Genomic DNA, 15,450 nt, shown 5'->3' with positions numbered 1-15,450 from the left:
ACCTGATGGTTGTCAGGTTTTGGGCTCTGGCATCAGTCTCTCTGAGGGGCTGTGCTCTTGGCAAATTGATGCAACCCTGCCCTCCCCCGCAAGTCTTAGTTTCTTCTAATGATAATAATAGTACTTACTTCTTTGTATCAGGCTGAGTAATAAATGAGATAATGTATGTGAGATACATAGCAAACTTCTTGAAATATAATGAATGTTTAATAAATATTAGGTTTATTATTAGTGTTAGTTTGCTTTGATGATTATATATAGTACTCAAAAAATGGTAAGTTCATAAACTTTTCTTGGTATAGTTTTATAGATAAGTTCAGGCCATACATTCCATTAACAAATTAACCAACTTTATCTAATACAGCCTAGGAATGGATGTAGGTGCATTAAGAATTACATCTGCATGCAAGACTCCCACCTATAGTGATTTAAACAAATGTAGAGGTTTATCCTTTACAGAGGTGGCAGTTGAGAGCAGAGGTGGTCGTTCCATAATGTCATCAAGGATGCAAACTTCTGTTTTTTGGCACCTTTAATCTTAGTGAACAGTGTCCACCCTCAAGATCACAAGATGGTGGCTAGGACTCCAGGGATTGTGTCTTCAATCTAGGCAAGATGAAGGGGGAAAGAGACCATCTCCGTTGACTCAGTTCTGTTTGAAGGCTCTCTGGAAGCCCCTCTCATTAACTTCTTACATATCATTTGCTACCCCTAGTTGTGAGGGAGGGCAGTAAATGTGCGCTTTCAGCTGGACTCATTGTTGTCCCAAATCAATTTAGGAATTTGTTACTAATGGAGAAAGAAGAATGGATGATGGGAAACAAATTTCCATGTTTGCCACAGACCCTGAAGCCCTTTCCTCCTCAGAGTAGAAGCAGTAGACAGAATCTTATGGCAGGCAGGGGGACCTGGACCAAGATTCTGGTGTCCATTATCAGTAAAGGGTCCTCTCTGAGATTTTGTGCCTGAAGAATCAGATATATGTTCAGGAAAAGTTTTTCAACATCCTCCTCTCCCTGTGCTTCCTCCATACAAGTTCTAGGAAAAGGCTCTCTTTTAATTAATACTTAACTTGCCATTGGATTAAAAAAACATATGGACACTGTGTTCATATTTACTGATTACTGGATTGTTTGGTCTTGATGAGTACTCAAAAAAAAAATGATCAGATTTGCCCAAATTATATTGTTACAGGAATTCAGAATATACTATGGGGGGTGGGGGATTCAAGTGATGGAAAATAAGACCGAAAGGATAGGTTTAACAAAATCTAGAGAGAAGATGATATATATTGCCTTGTAGAGTTTTTTTTTTTTTTTTTTGAGACAGAGAGAGACAGAACATGAACGGGGAAGGGTCAGAGAGAGAGGGAGACACAGAATCTGAAACAGGCTCCAGGCTCTGAGCCTGTCAGCACAGAGCCCAACGTGGGGCTTGAACTCACAGACCGTGAGATCATGACCTGAGCCGAAGTCGGATGCTTAACCGACTGAGCCACCCAGGCGCCCCCCGCCTTGTAGAGTTTTTAATAGCACCTCTTGGCATTCTTATTCGTTGGCATTATTGTCTTTGGATGTAAGTTAGGTGGCAGGTTATTTAGGTGATCCTGTCCAGGACTGTAAGATTACTGTAGAGCTTTCTTGACTTCCTGATTAACTCAGAGAGCACTAATTAAGGTGAAGATGAAAGTGAAGTAGAGCTAGGTGATGCACATAAATTGACTTGTTAAAAGTGGAAAAATAGAAACATTGAGGAGAGATTAGATTTATTATGTCTTGCTATAAAAATAGTATATGCCCATTAAAGTCAGTTTGTGACCATGAGAAAAGAAAAAGAACTTTCATACAGTCTTTGAACTGTAACATTTAGACGCTTCCTCCTCTGATCTTTCTCTCTGTGTTACTTTGTTTTTAACATTTTTGTCATCCCATCGCATTGCTCAGTTTTAAAGCTTGGAACACCCCAAACTCTGATGAAATGAAGGCAGAGCAGGTATGGCATGGCACCAGTGTTTGGAGTCTGGCTCGCATTTGAATCCTGCCACTGTTGTTTATTAGCTAAGTGGCTTGGGGCACATTAATTTCCTTGAGCCGCAGTTTCCTTGTCTGGAAGGTGGCAATCATACTTAGATCTTCTTCATGGAGTTTTTATGAAGAATAAAGAATGAAATGCTATAGGAAATGCCATTCACAGTGGAATCACGCAGTAAGTGGTGCTGTTATTACTGATGGGAGGAAGAGTGGACCAGCCTAGCTCATGACAAGCATTTAACACCTAGACATTCGGAGAGGGTAGAGTGAGGCAAGGTCAGTCCAGGTGAACTCCAGGCATTCATTTCTTGGATGTGATGTTTCAGCTTGTTATCCCAGTGTGGGTACCTTTTGCCAGTTCCAGCTCCCTGGCCGCAGGAGGGCTTGATGGTGAGCAGGTTACTTCCTCTTTCACAAATATTCTGTGCTCTTACTCTAAATGCTAGCTTGGTACTCCATGATGTTTAAAACAAAACAAAGCAACACTTTCCTCACTCCTGAACTCCTCACTCCTGAACCAACTTCAAAGAATCACCTTCCCTGCCCTACTTTTCACTAGCAGACTTCTTTTTCATCTTCTTGATCCCTTGCTCAGGAGCATTGAAAGAATATGACATTAGTGCTCACCACTCTGAAAGTGCCATCATCAAGGTCACCAATGACCTCACTACCAAAGCCATTGGCCTACCTCAGAACAAGTCTCTGTGCCTCTAAAGCAGTGCTGTCCAGTGAAACTTCTGTGACGCTGCCTCTGTTCTGTTCTAGGTTGCCCAGTATGGTGGCTACTAGCCACACGGAGCCATTGAGCACCTGAAATGTGGCCAAGTGTGACCGAGGAACCAAATTTAAAATTTTATTTAATTTTAATTAATTTAAATGTAAATGGGCACACATGTGGCTGGTGGCTGCTCTATTAGGCAGCACAGCTCTAGAGAATTCTGTATTGTTTCCACCCATTTGTTTCTGGAAATCCTGTTTTTCTTTCTTTCTTTTTTTTTTTAAATATAATTTATTGTCAAATTGGTTTCCATACAACACCCAGTGCTCATCCCAACAAGTGCCCTCTTCAATGCCCATCACCCACCTTCTCCTCTTCCCCACTCCCTAACCCTGCTTTTCTTAGTTTTTGTGGCACAGCATTCTTTGGTTCTCTGTTAGCTCTTCTCTGTCTCCTCTTCCTCCTCCTGCCCACTAGAAACAACATCCACAAGGTGTCTGTGCTCAACCCTTCTCCTTCTCTTTCTTATCCAATGTGGTAACTCCCTGGTTTCACTTGAAGCCATTTGGAAATGGCATCCAATACTCTCTAGTGCTCACTCCTTTTTCTGGCTTCAGACTGCTATTTCCAACTCTAGCCTGGTGTTGTCATTTGGGCATTCTGTAGTTAGTCACCTTGGGTTGACCGTGACCCTAACTGAAGTCATTACCATTTCCACCTCATATATCCCTCTTCCGCCATCTGGCTCTGCGCTTTCCTTTAATAACATCCCATTTTCCTTTCCTCTTTGGCGTCATCAGCGACGTGCCTCTCTTTTTGTTGTCCCTCACTCCCTAACTCTTCAGAGTCTTGAGATTCCTCTTGCACTGTCCTCTGCTTTTATTCTCAAGGACTCTCCCTCTTACGATTGTAAAAGCAGTAAATATTTTGTATTTATAATTTACTAGATTCAGAAAAATGCAAAGAAAAGAAAAGAAAAGAAAATTTTCCTGTAATTCTAACTACCCAAAGAGCCATGTTTAGTTTTTTGGTGTGTGACTTCCCATTAGAGCCTCTTGTAACCTCTTGCCTGGATTACTGTGGCTGTGAACCCTCCGTGTCTCCCCATTCTAATCTCATTGCTATTTCCCAAGGCATGATTCTGATCATGTCATTCTTCTGTTACACTCGTAAATCTCTAGAGGCACCCAGTTGTCTACTGAATTAAATTTGTCCTCGCTGATGGGGCATCATGCCAAGCTAACTCTGCTTTTCCAGTGTTCAACACCCTGTGTATGGGAAATGTTACTGACATATTACAATAAGAAATGCCCACAAAAGTGAGAAGTTACAGTATCGATTATGGTTGTGACAAGGGAACTATTTAGTTTGGCTCAGATTTATTTAAGCATTATTGTTTCCATTTTTTTTTTCTAGAAGACAAAACTCTACAGTTATTCCTCTTTGGATTGTGGTAGACAGATTTATTACATTGGATTTCACTTCTTTCAGAAAAGAGTGTTTTCCTATTTCATAACAGAGATAGTTACTGTTTCCAGTTGTATATGTATTTTCTAATTCCACAGAATAAAACCCTTTAGGGTTAAGTATTTTCTTTCTTATGTGTCTGGAGAATACTCTTTCCCGGAGCTTAGAAACTCTGACCCTCTTTGCCTACAAAATACCATTCCTGTTGAGTCTTGGTATCTCAAATCAATTATAAATGAATCAATAAGTATCGATTGCATGCTTATAAGAAATGGGTTCCTCCTTGGGATGAAGAATGTTCTGGACATTCTTAGAATTGGGGGTCTTCCTGGCAAATGGATCTGGCTCCTTAACAGAGACTGTGTTGCCTGGGTCTTGAGCACCCCGCTGGGTCCCCTGGCTGGTGGCAGTGGCTGTAACTCACTCACTACGGGCACAGCTGCTGTGCATGTTGCAGCTTCCTTGGTGTTTGGGAGGTTTCATATGAAGGAGGAGGACTTTGTCAAGTTTTGTTTGGTGGCTTGAAATTTAATCTGTGCTCATTGAGAGCGGATCTAGTCCTTAATGAATTCTGTCCTCAGCTCTGTCTTATTATCTTTTAACAGCTCCTGGCACAGAGTAAGCAATTAATAAATGGTTGCTATTAATAGGATTATGGTTATACAGATGCCCCCACAAATAAATTCTTTGCCTCTGCCTTTTCTCATGCTCTAGACTGAGGCTCCCAGCTGCCTACTTGATGTCATACACATTTGCACCTTTGCCTGTGCCACAGGCTCTGCCAAGCACGCCTTTCCATCCTGTTCTCCTTCTATTAAAATCCTATTCACACATTTAGGACCAGCCGATACCTGCTCCTCCACCTCCCTCGAAACCATCCCCCTTAAGAGTGTGGGAGCCTCTTGCCTCTTCCTCTACCCTCTGCATTGTTTCTTTGTATTCCCCCACCTCCTGCTATAGTAAGCTAACTGTTACCCTGTAATAACTTCAGTTATTTACGTGTCTATTTCTGAATCCCTCTTTTTTTTTTTTTTTGAGAGAGAGAGAGAGAGAGAGAGAGCGAGGGAGCATGGGTTGGGGAGGAGCAGAGAGAGAGAGAGAGAGAGAGAAGGGGAGAGAGGATCCCAAGCAGGTCCCACACCCAGTGTGGAGCTTAACGGGGGGCTTAATCTTATAGCTGTGAGATCATGACCTGAGCCGAAACCAAGAGTCAGATGTCCAGCTGACTGAGCCACCCAGGTGCCCCTCTAAACCCCTCTGTGATGGTGGTGGAGACTGTTCAAGACATTCATGACGTGTCCTGTGCTGGCTATCACAGAACCTTGTGTGTGGTATACAGTTAGTTAATGTTTGTCTGATTTAAGCTGTGGTAGAACTTCCAGAGCCACTGACTCTTTATGGAGCTTTGTCTATAAGAGCAGAGTGAGTGGCCCGAGCCCTGGCTGCACACTCCCCAGGCATCCTCACTGCTTAGCTGCTGGGCTCCACGTGTCTACTGTGGACTAGGGGCTTGGTGTGAACAACTGACTTTGATGTTGAACTCTAGCGGGCTGAATTCCTTGTTGTATTTCCAGAGATCTGTAGGGGTCATAATGGTAATTCATAGAAACAACAGTTTATTGCCACATGTTGGAAGCCCATGTTTCCTTTTGGGGTCCTGCAGGCCACATATTTCCTCAAAAATGAAATCATAACGAGAAGAGTAATGATTCTTATCCACATAATCTGCCTTTGCTTTTGTGAGAGGGAGTGCTGTGAAGCAGGGAGGACCCAGTTTCTCAATGCCTCAGTTTCCTCATCTGTAACATAGGATAATGTGCCCGAATCACAGAGAGTCTTGTAAAGATTCAATGAGTTTATATGTATAAAGTTCTCAATAAACAGAGCTTTTATTGTTATATATGTCCAATAAATGTTAGCAATTTTAATTTTGTTACTATTGACGCACTGACGAATATTGTCCAAAAAATAATTGTTATGGTGCTCCCAACACTACAGAGATATAAACCCTCATGTTCACTTGAGCTACTTTTATTCTGAAGAGATTCCAGAAATATTTCAAAGAATATCAATAATGTCAAACTTTTCCCTGTGAATGGTGCCAGCTTTATCATACTTGTGCATAAGTCTTGTGCACAAGACTTGTGTTGTCACACATAGACTTTCCTGTCATTCCACATCTACATAACATCAGGCTTGTTGCACAGTAGTAACAACTCGGTTGACCTCCACGGTTGATTGTAGGTATTAAAAAAATGTGAATGGAAAGGAAGACAAATTTACTTCTTACTCCTCCAGTGCTGGATTCTCAGGTGCTGAAAGTACAGTTATGTGGTTGAGGCAGTGAAGTCCACAGTGCTTTTATATTCCTCTCCCATTTCAAAGGAACACGTGTCCAAAAGGCCTTCTTCTCCTTTGAGGGTCTTGATGTGGTCATGTTATATCCAAGTGCAGAACTGTGACAATACCGCTTGCCCCAGCTGCCAAAAGTAACATGTAGTGACACGCTGCAGCTGAAGAGGGAGAATGGCCCCTTTATGGTGACTGCCTTGGAATTATAAATATTTTTCTTTCTCTGTAGGAGATGGCTCGTGGAAGAGAGGAGACAAGCATGACTTTGAAGCTAAGCAAGCATACTCATCCCTCCAAACAATCACTCTACTGAGGACAGTGAAACCTGAGTTTGAGAAGTTTTCCATGGAGGTGAAAAGTTCTGTTGAGAAACAAGGACTCAATGAGGAGGATTATGTAAGTGCTTGATTATGAGCCGAGACCTTCAGCATCCCGAAAACAGTCTTCTAATTAAATCAGAGGTGACAGTGTCCTATTCTGAACCATTCAAAAATCCCTAGGTTCACGTCTGAATGTCACTGAACTTTTTGTCTTTTTTTTTCTGACCAGTTCCCCTCTCCTCCATGTCCGTCACCCCACTTTTCCAACTGCTGCAGGAAGGAGAATTGCTTTTTGTGGGTACTTGTGGCCATGCTGAGCAGATGTCTATAGACTTCCAAGGCTTATTCGACTGGGAGTATGGTGGGGGAGAAGATGGACGAAGGAATACCAAAGTTTTGCATGCCTAATTTTTCCAAAGCTTGATGGCATAAGATATTTTGGGTTTTATTTATTTATTTATTTTTTTTTTAAATTTTTTTTCCAACGTTTTTTATTTATTTTTGGGACAGAGAGAGACAGAGCATGAACGGGGGAGGGGCAGAGGGAGAGGGAGACACAGAGTCGGAAACAGGCTCCAGGCTCCGAGCCATCAGCCCAGAGCCTGACGCGGGGCTCGAACTCACGGACCGCAAGATCGTGACCTGGCTGAAGTCGGACGCTTAACCGACTGCGCCACCCAGGCGCCCCAGATATTTTGGGTTTTAGAAGGCTCTTTTCTTTCGGCCATCTTTTTGGTGACTCTGCTTTTCTCTCCTATGGTAGCGTCACTTCCCCTTGGGTATTCTCGAGCTTCCCACTCTATTAGTGGTGTTTTACTGATGCATTTTCCGAGGGTGGACTAGGGTCCGAAGCTTTGGCCACACTAAGGATTGAGCAGAGAACTCATCTGAGAGGTGGCACCAAAGACAGCTGGCCACACCTCACTTGGTGCCATTGTTTTGCTGCTTCTGGCGTACTTTGCTATGCGGGCCCTCAAACTCTGTGTCCTTCCAGCAAATTCTTTCTCAGAGCAGGGTGAGCAGTGCACTCCTCAGGCTGGTTGGGGGGTTGTGTGTGTGCCGGTTTTCAAAACTGTTCATTCCACAGTGTCCAAAGTGGAAAAGGAGCACCTTCTTAATGATAGATATATGGCTTTGGATAGTCCTTGCCCAAAGTGGATAATGACCATCTTCGTAAGACGAGCTTCATTTGGTCACTTCCAAACAGGGCCTCTCTCGATTTCCTTATTTGAAGGAGTACAGGGTGTAGACATTGTCCTCAGACAGACCTACATTCAGAGCTTGAGTTGAACACTTTTTAGCAGTGTGATCTGGGGCAAATTGCACAGTCTTTGTCCAAACTACTGCTCCCTGTTGGAAGGATTACAGATAATCTATCTGAAGCTTTTAGTGCTATCCGCATCACAAAGTTGGAGCTGAATAAATGAGGCCTCTTTTATGCTATTATCACATTATACCTATCTTTGTAAGAATGATTTGCTATCAAATGATGTACAAAAGTTCTCATAAATATATTTATTCATGGCTTAAATGTTATATATGTGTATAATATACATATCATTTAAAGTATATACATATGCATACATACTGGATGGTTCTGATTTAGAAAGCCAAAAGGTGTGTGTGTATGCAAATGTGAGCCATGTATGTAATTTAAAATTTCTAGTAGCTACATTTTTTAAATGATTTCAGGAATAGGATTTAGCGATTTATCACTTACATATAACAGCCAGTGCTCATCCCAACAAGTGCCCTCCTTTTAATGCCTCTTGCCCATTTAGCACGTCCCCCCACCCCACATTCCTCCAGCAGCCGGCAGTTTGGTCTCTGCATTTAAGAGCCTCTTATGGTTTGTCTCCCTCTCTGTTTTTATATTATTTTTGCTTCCCTTCCCTTCCCTTATGTTCATCTGTTTTGTATTTTAAATTCCACATAGAAGTGAAATCATGTGATATTTGTCTTTCTCTGATTTATTTTGCTTAGCATTAATACACTCTAGTTCCATCTGTGTTGTTGCAAATAGCAAGATTTCATTCTTTTTGATCACTGAGTAATATTCCATTGTAAATATATACCGCATCTTCTCTATCCATTTATCAGTCAATGGACATTTGGGCTCTTTCTATAATTTGGCTATTGTTGATAGTGCTGCTATAAACATTGGGGTGCATGTTCCCCTTCAAAACTAGTAGCTACATTTTTAAAAAGTTAAAATAACCAGGTCAAATTAATTTGAATAATACATTTTATTTAACTCACATATAAAATGTTCTTCCAACATTTAATCAATATAAAAATTATGGATGAGATTATATATTCTTTTTTATTATATAAAGTCTTTGAAATTCAGTGTGTGTTTTACCCTAATAGCATATCTAAATTCAGTTCAAATGCTCAGTAGTCATGTGACTAGTGGCTACCATATTGGAGAGTGGGTTCTGAATAATGAAAGAAGTAGAACTTTTGCAATAGAGACCAAGTTGAAGGAAACCTATGATAGTATTGTCATTATCCAAATCCTTTGCCTCAGGAATAGGAAAGAATGTAAAGGTCACTGAGCACATTTTGTTTGGCCTCCTACCTGAGGCTGTTGAAGTTAAGTATTACAGTAGAGGCTGTCCAACATAATGATACTTCTTGGGCAAAAGAAGTATGTATCTTTGTACCTGCTACAAAGATCCATAACATATCCCAAACCATGTGTCAGTGCTTTAGAGATTAGTTGTAGTTGTGGATTTTAATACTGCTTCCCTCTGATGATGGGATCATTAAAACTGACTTTATAAATAAATAAAAATTATGAGTAGAAATTAGAGCTCGTTATAGTAATTTATTCCAGTTCTGAAAATATGTCTACTTTTCATGCTTACGTGTGTTTTAGTTGGGCTCTTTTGAGTTCATCAGGTTAGTTTAGACAGGAGGTTGTGGGGGCTATTGTGGGAGAGGGAGCTGTGGGAGCCAAAGACCCAGGAGCTGGTGCAGCTGGGACTTACAGGTGCGAGACTTTGCTCTAATGCAGCAGGAGATGCTTAGCACAACTAGAAAGACTTAGTGGTCTTCATTCTAGGGCTCAGCTCCTTTCTAGGTCATTCTGCTTCTCTTCTTTGTACTAATGGGTTGTCTTATCTCTTTACTTAGAATTTCAGTTCATGACACTCATCATGGGCTCTTCGGCCTCTACTATCGATTTCAAATCCAGCAACTTTGGTGGAATCTCTTATTAGTTCTAAAATTTACCACTTATTCTTTGAACAATCACATGGCTTGTGGATAGAGACAATTTTCTTTCTTTTCAATTCTTCTCCTAAGTATGCTTGATTGAAGGTATACTTCATTAAATTAAGCATATTAAATTAAGTATATTTTATTAAAAATTTTAATGGCACTGGCTAGGATTCCAGCGCAGAATTGAATATAAGCAGTGATAATGGACATCCCTGCCTTGTTCTTAACTTTACTACAAAGAACATATAACACATTTCATATCTGTTCATATCACTGTTTAAATATAATGTTGAGTGTAAAGTTTTTGGGAGAGTCCTTAGATTATGGAAGTTCCCTTCTATTCTTTGTTGGTGAAGTTTTGTTTTGTTTTGAAAGAATTACATATTTTGTTGGAATAACTGAAACGAAAATAGCATAGCAAGCATCGAAGTTTATATAATGTAGGTTTAAGTTTATATAATATAGGTTAGGGGAAAGGCTTTGGACACAGGTTAAAAAAATTTTTTTTAACGTTTATTTATTTTGAGAGAGAGAGAGAGAGAGAGCAAGCAGGGGAGGGGCAGAGAGAGGGAAACAGAATCCCAAGCAGGCTGCACGCTGTCAGTGCAGAGCCCGATGTGAGGCTGGATCTCACAAACTGTGAGATCATGACCTGAGCCGAAATCAAGAGTCAGACACTTAACTGACAGCCACTGGCACCCCCAGACACAGTTTTTATTGTAGGCACTGTAAATTGTAATATATCATTGACACTATGTCATATATGTTAGTGTTGTATTCATCATATTTAGCATGTTGGCAGCATCCCTGGAAGGGTTGTGATATTCTCAAAATGCAAAAATTTGAGGGGCGCCTGAGTAGCTGAGTCAGTTGAACAGTCGATTTCAGGTCAGGTCACGATCTTATAGGTTTGTGAGTTTAAGCATTGTGTCAGGCTCTGTGCTGACAGCTCAGAGCCTGGAGCCTGCTTCAGATTTTGAGTCTCGCTCTTTGTCGCTCCCCCACTGGCTTTCTCTCTGTCTCTCTCAAAAATAAATAAACATTAAAAAAATGAGAAAAATGCAAAAATTTGAAACTTTAAATTTTTATAAGGCTATACTAAAACATTGGGAGGTTGGAATGGCTATGATTTTTTAAGTAAAATTACTATCCTATATTTTTTTTTTCAACGTTTTTTATTTATTTTTGGGACAGAGAGAGACAGAGCATGAACGGGGGAGGGTCAGAGAGAGAGGGAGACACAGAATCGGAAACAGGCTCCAGGCTCCGAGCCATCAGCCCAGAGCCTGACGCGGGGCTCGAACTCACGGACCGCGAGATCGTGACCTGGGTGAAGTCGGACGCTTAACCGACTGCGCCACCCAGGCGCCCCTATCCTATATTTTTAACTTAACAAATTTTGATGGATTAATGCAATTTTGTTTCCAAAAAATTGATCTCCTTTCTCTTCCTCTCTCCCTTTTCCCCTCCATTTTCACCCTTTGTCCTCTCTTTTTAAATTTGAGCTGTTATTGAGATAATTGCAGAGGTACATGCAGTTTTAAGATGCAATACAGAGAGATCACTTGTATACATTGCCCAATTTCCTCCATTGGTAACATTTTGGAAGATTATATATATATAATCACAATACAGATATTGACACTGACCTTACTCAGCTTTCCTCAGTTTTATTTGTACTCCTGTTTGTGTGTGTGTGTGTGTGTGTGTAACATAGTATATGCATATTAAGTTCTATGCAGTTTTATCACCTGTGTAGGTTGGGGGTGTTTGAATTTTATCAAATGCCTTTTCTGTATCTGCTGAGATAATCAGATGGTTTCCTCTTTATTCTATTATAATGTAATGAGTTACATTACTAAATTTTCCTCTTTTCCAGTTTTATTGAGCTATAATTGATATATAACATTGTATAAATTCAATGTTTGATATATGCACATACTGCAAAATGCTTACCACAGTAAGTTTAGTTAATATCCATCACCTTGCATAGTTACAAACTTTTTTCTTGTGATGTGTTAAAAAAAATTTTTTTTTAATGTTTATTTATTTTTGAGAGAGAGAGAGAGAGAGAGAGAGAGAGCAAGTGCTAGCGGGGGAGGGGCAGAAAGAGAGGGAGACACAGAATCTGAACTTGGGAATGGCGAGATCATGACCTAAGCCAAAGTTGGACGCTTAAGACTGAGCCACTCAGGCGCCCCTCTTGCGATGAGTTTTAGGGTCTAGTATCTTTGTAACTTTCAAATATACAATACAGGATTGCTAACTATAGTCATCATACTGTACATTAGATTCCCAGAACTTATTTATCCTATAACTGCAAATTTTTGTACCTTTTAATCACCTGCATTACTAGATTTTTCTAATTTTAATAATGTCTGCACTCCTGGCATAACTCTGGTCGCTCTACACTTCAAGACTTTGAGCTTTTCTACTGCCCAGGTCATATAGTGGAGAATAAGAGGCTATTTGCTGCCTGTACATTAGCATCTCTGGGTCAAATACCTACTCTTGTTTCCCTTGTCTTTGGTGGGTGGTTTGGTGGGTGCATGTGTGTGGTATATAGAAAATCAGATTGCTGGGGCACCTGGGTGGCTTAGTCAGTTGTGTCCAGCTTTGGCTCAGGTCATGATCTCTTGGTTCGTGAGTTCAAGCTCCGCATCAGACTCTGTGCTGACAGCTCAGACCCTGGAGCTTGCTTCAAAATCTATGTCTCCCTTTCTCTCAGCTCTTCCCCTGCTCATGCTCTGTCTTTCTCTATCTCAAAAATAAATAAAAACATTTAAAAAGTTAAAAAAGAGGATTATTAAAAAAAAAAGAAAATCAGATTACTTAGGGCTCTTCTATCATTGGGGCTGTGGGTGTTGCATGTACTGTAATGGTCATTAGTACAAGTGTCTTATGATGATATTTCTACCATTCCTATAGGTAATATAAAAATATTTTTAAAAGTACATTTGTTTTCTTACTATTGAACCTACTGGAGACCTGTTCCATTCTGATACATCATGTTTTAGTAGGGCCCCACGGGCACCACTGGAGATGGTGTAACCTGATGGTTAAATATGCAGGCTGGGGGTATCATAGACCTGGCTCTGTCTCTTACAGTTCTTATCTTGGGCACATTTCTGAAACTCTGTGCATTAGTTTACTGACTCTAAAATGGGGATAATAATTTTTAACTGACAAGGCTGTTGAAAGAACTCAAGGATTGCATATAAATAATACTTAACACAATGTCAGGCATTTAGTAAATATTCAATGGATGATAGCTATTATTTCTCTTACTCTTGTTTCTTATACTCCAGACCAAAGTGTATGATGCTCCTGCATGCCTACCGTAACTAGTACTTGTACTTAACCTTCAGATCTCAGCTCAGATACCATCATCTCCGTATGTGTCTTTCCTGACACTCCAAACTATCTTATGGCACTCTGATCCTTACCATCATAGCCTCTCAGCTAGGTGGGGAATTTTCTTTTTAAAATTTTTTTGGAATGTTTATTTATTTTTGAAGGAGAGAGAGAGACAGAGCGTAAGCAGAGGAGGAGCAGAGAGACAGGGAGACACAGAAAGTGGGCTCCAGGCTCTGAGCTGTCGGCACAGAGCCCAGTGCAGGGCTTGAACCCACAAACCGTGAGATCATGACCTGAACCGAAGTTGGACACCTAACCAACCGACTGAGCCACCCAGGTGCCCCATCAGCTATGTGTGGGATTTTATAATTAAATCTTGTCTCTTCTACCAGACTGTCACCTCTGTGAGAGCAGGAACTATGTCTGTTTCTGTTTATTCTTACATCCTCTTGCTGTATGCTTGGCACAAAGGAAGCAGCCAATACACTTAAGCTTTTATTATTATGCTTATTAGTTTAGTTATTATTAAACCAGAAGGACATCAAATTCAACCTACTCCTTGCATGGTGACGGAAAGGTAGAAACTGAGGTCCAGTCAGGTGAGGTGGCCTTTCCAAATGTAACCTGTATGCTGCAATCAACATAGCAATGGTGAGTGTTGAATAAATCCTATGCCTAGACCTTGTTAGGTCCACAAAACCAGGAGTTCAGTTTCACTTGTCCTGTGGGAGATGGTATTGGGAGACAGTAATGGGTTTTCACAATGGGGATTCTGAAGACCCCCTAGCAGTCATTAGAAATCTAAAGTTACAAGTAAAGCTCTGCTGGAGAGGCCCTCAAGTAGCAAAGGGGCTCCCAGCGTGGCTCAGACAAGTGTTTGCAGAGTGCCTGCCTGGCTTTCTCTAGTGGTTTTATTGTGTTGCCCACATGGGCAGTGGCTCTGACTCAAGGATATCTTAATGGGTGTTTGGCCTTTGCCATGTGAGTGGTTCCAATTCTAGGGCACTGGTATTTGGTTTTAGAATGCACTGTGTGGTGGCCAAGCCAAGATTAGTTGCATCCCCTGAATCCTGGTTCAGTGACTTTCTTTTTCCACTACATCAGTCTGACCCTTTTATTAACAACATGCCCACTATGGGGAGTGAACCCGTGACTTGAAGATTAAGTGTCTCAAGCCCGACAAGTGAGTCTGGCAGGCAACACAGGCTGAAGGACTTCTTTTCTTGCACACTGCCTCCCCAAATATACACTTTTAAAATACCAATTTCTCCTTACTCTTTCACACACTTCACAAAATCTGCTGGCACTCTGTCTCTTCTTCATCAGCAGCAACCTGTATTTCTTGTTTTCTTCTGGAGTGTAAATCATTATTTCTTAGATCATGAGATGTTGTTTACTGAGTGCTCCAGAGAACATGGCTGTGAGCTTGATCTGTGACCATGCGGTGGTCCCATCTGGGGTGAGATCCTCATCACCTACAAATTCTTAAGCAGGTATATAAATATCCATGGCCACGAGCTCTGGAAGCCCACAAGATCTGCATTTCTATGCCAGGATGGATATTAAACATTACGCGCCTCAGTGTAAAGCATTCTCATACGCTGACGGTACTCACAGAGATGTGGACCATTTATCTTGTAGCAGACCATATGTGGTGCATATGTGAAAATATCCATGTTCCTAGAGAAATGACATTAAACACAGTGGAGTGGGTTCATTTAGTTCTTTAGTGAGAAGTTCCTTCCAAATTCATCCAAGTTTCCATGACCTCTTTAAGTGGATAATGGTCTCTTGACTTAGTGTGCATTAACTCTATACCTATGTACAAACTTTTGTAAGTGAACATGTGCGTATTTCTAGAGAGAGGGGCCAGTACCCCCCACTTGATTCTTAATGGGTTCAGTGTCACAAAAAAGTAAGAATCATTGAACTAGACGATGGCTAGTCAGCATGCCATTTGCCCAATTATTGTCTGAAGCCC

The 15,450-nt window shown here is 41.0% G+C and overlaps 1 protein-coding gene across 2 annotated transcripts in view; it reads left to right on the top strand.

Annotated features, from left to right (window-relative positions):
• Positions 1 to 15,450, top strand: part of NPR3 (natriuretic peptide receptor 3) — a 74,867-nt gene that overhangs the window by 17,922 nt on the left and 41,495 nt on the right. For both annotated transcript variants that reach the window (XM_049648223.1, XM_049648222.1), the window contains exon 3: positions 6,797 to 6,963. In XM_049648223.1, the coding sequence (XP_049504180.1) occupies positions 6,797 to 6,963 (167 nt within the window). The remainder of the gene's footprint in view (positions 1 to 6,796; positions 6,964 to 15,450) is intronic.

The sequence above is a fragment of the Panthera uncia genome (genome assembly GCF_023721935.1).
Source record: "Panthera uncia isolate 11264 chromosome A1 unlocalized genomic scaffold, Puncia_PCG_1.0 HiC_scaffold_17, whole genome shotgun sequence".
In the NCBI taxonomy this organism is placed as follows: domain Eukaryota; kingdom Metazoa; phylum Chordata; class Mammalia; order Carnivora; family Felidae; genus Panthera; species Panthera uncia.
The sequence above is the reverse complement of the archived record's forward strand: the minus strand, read 5'-3'. Positions and strand labels throughout refer to the sequence as shown.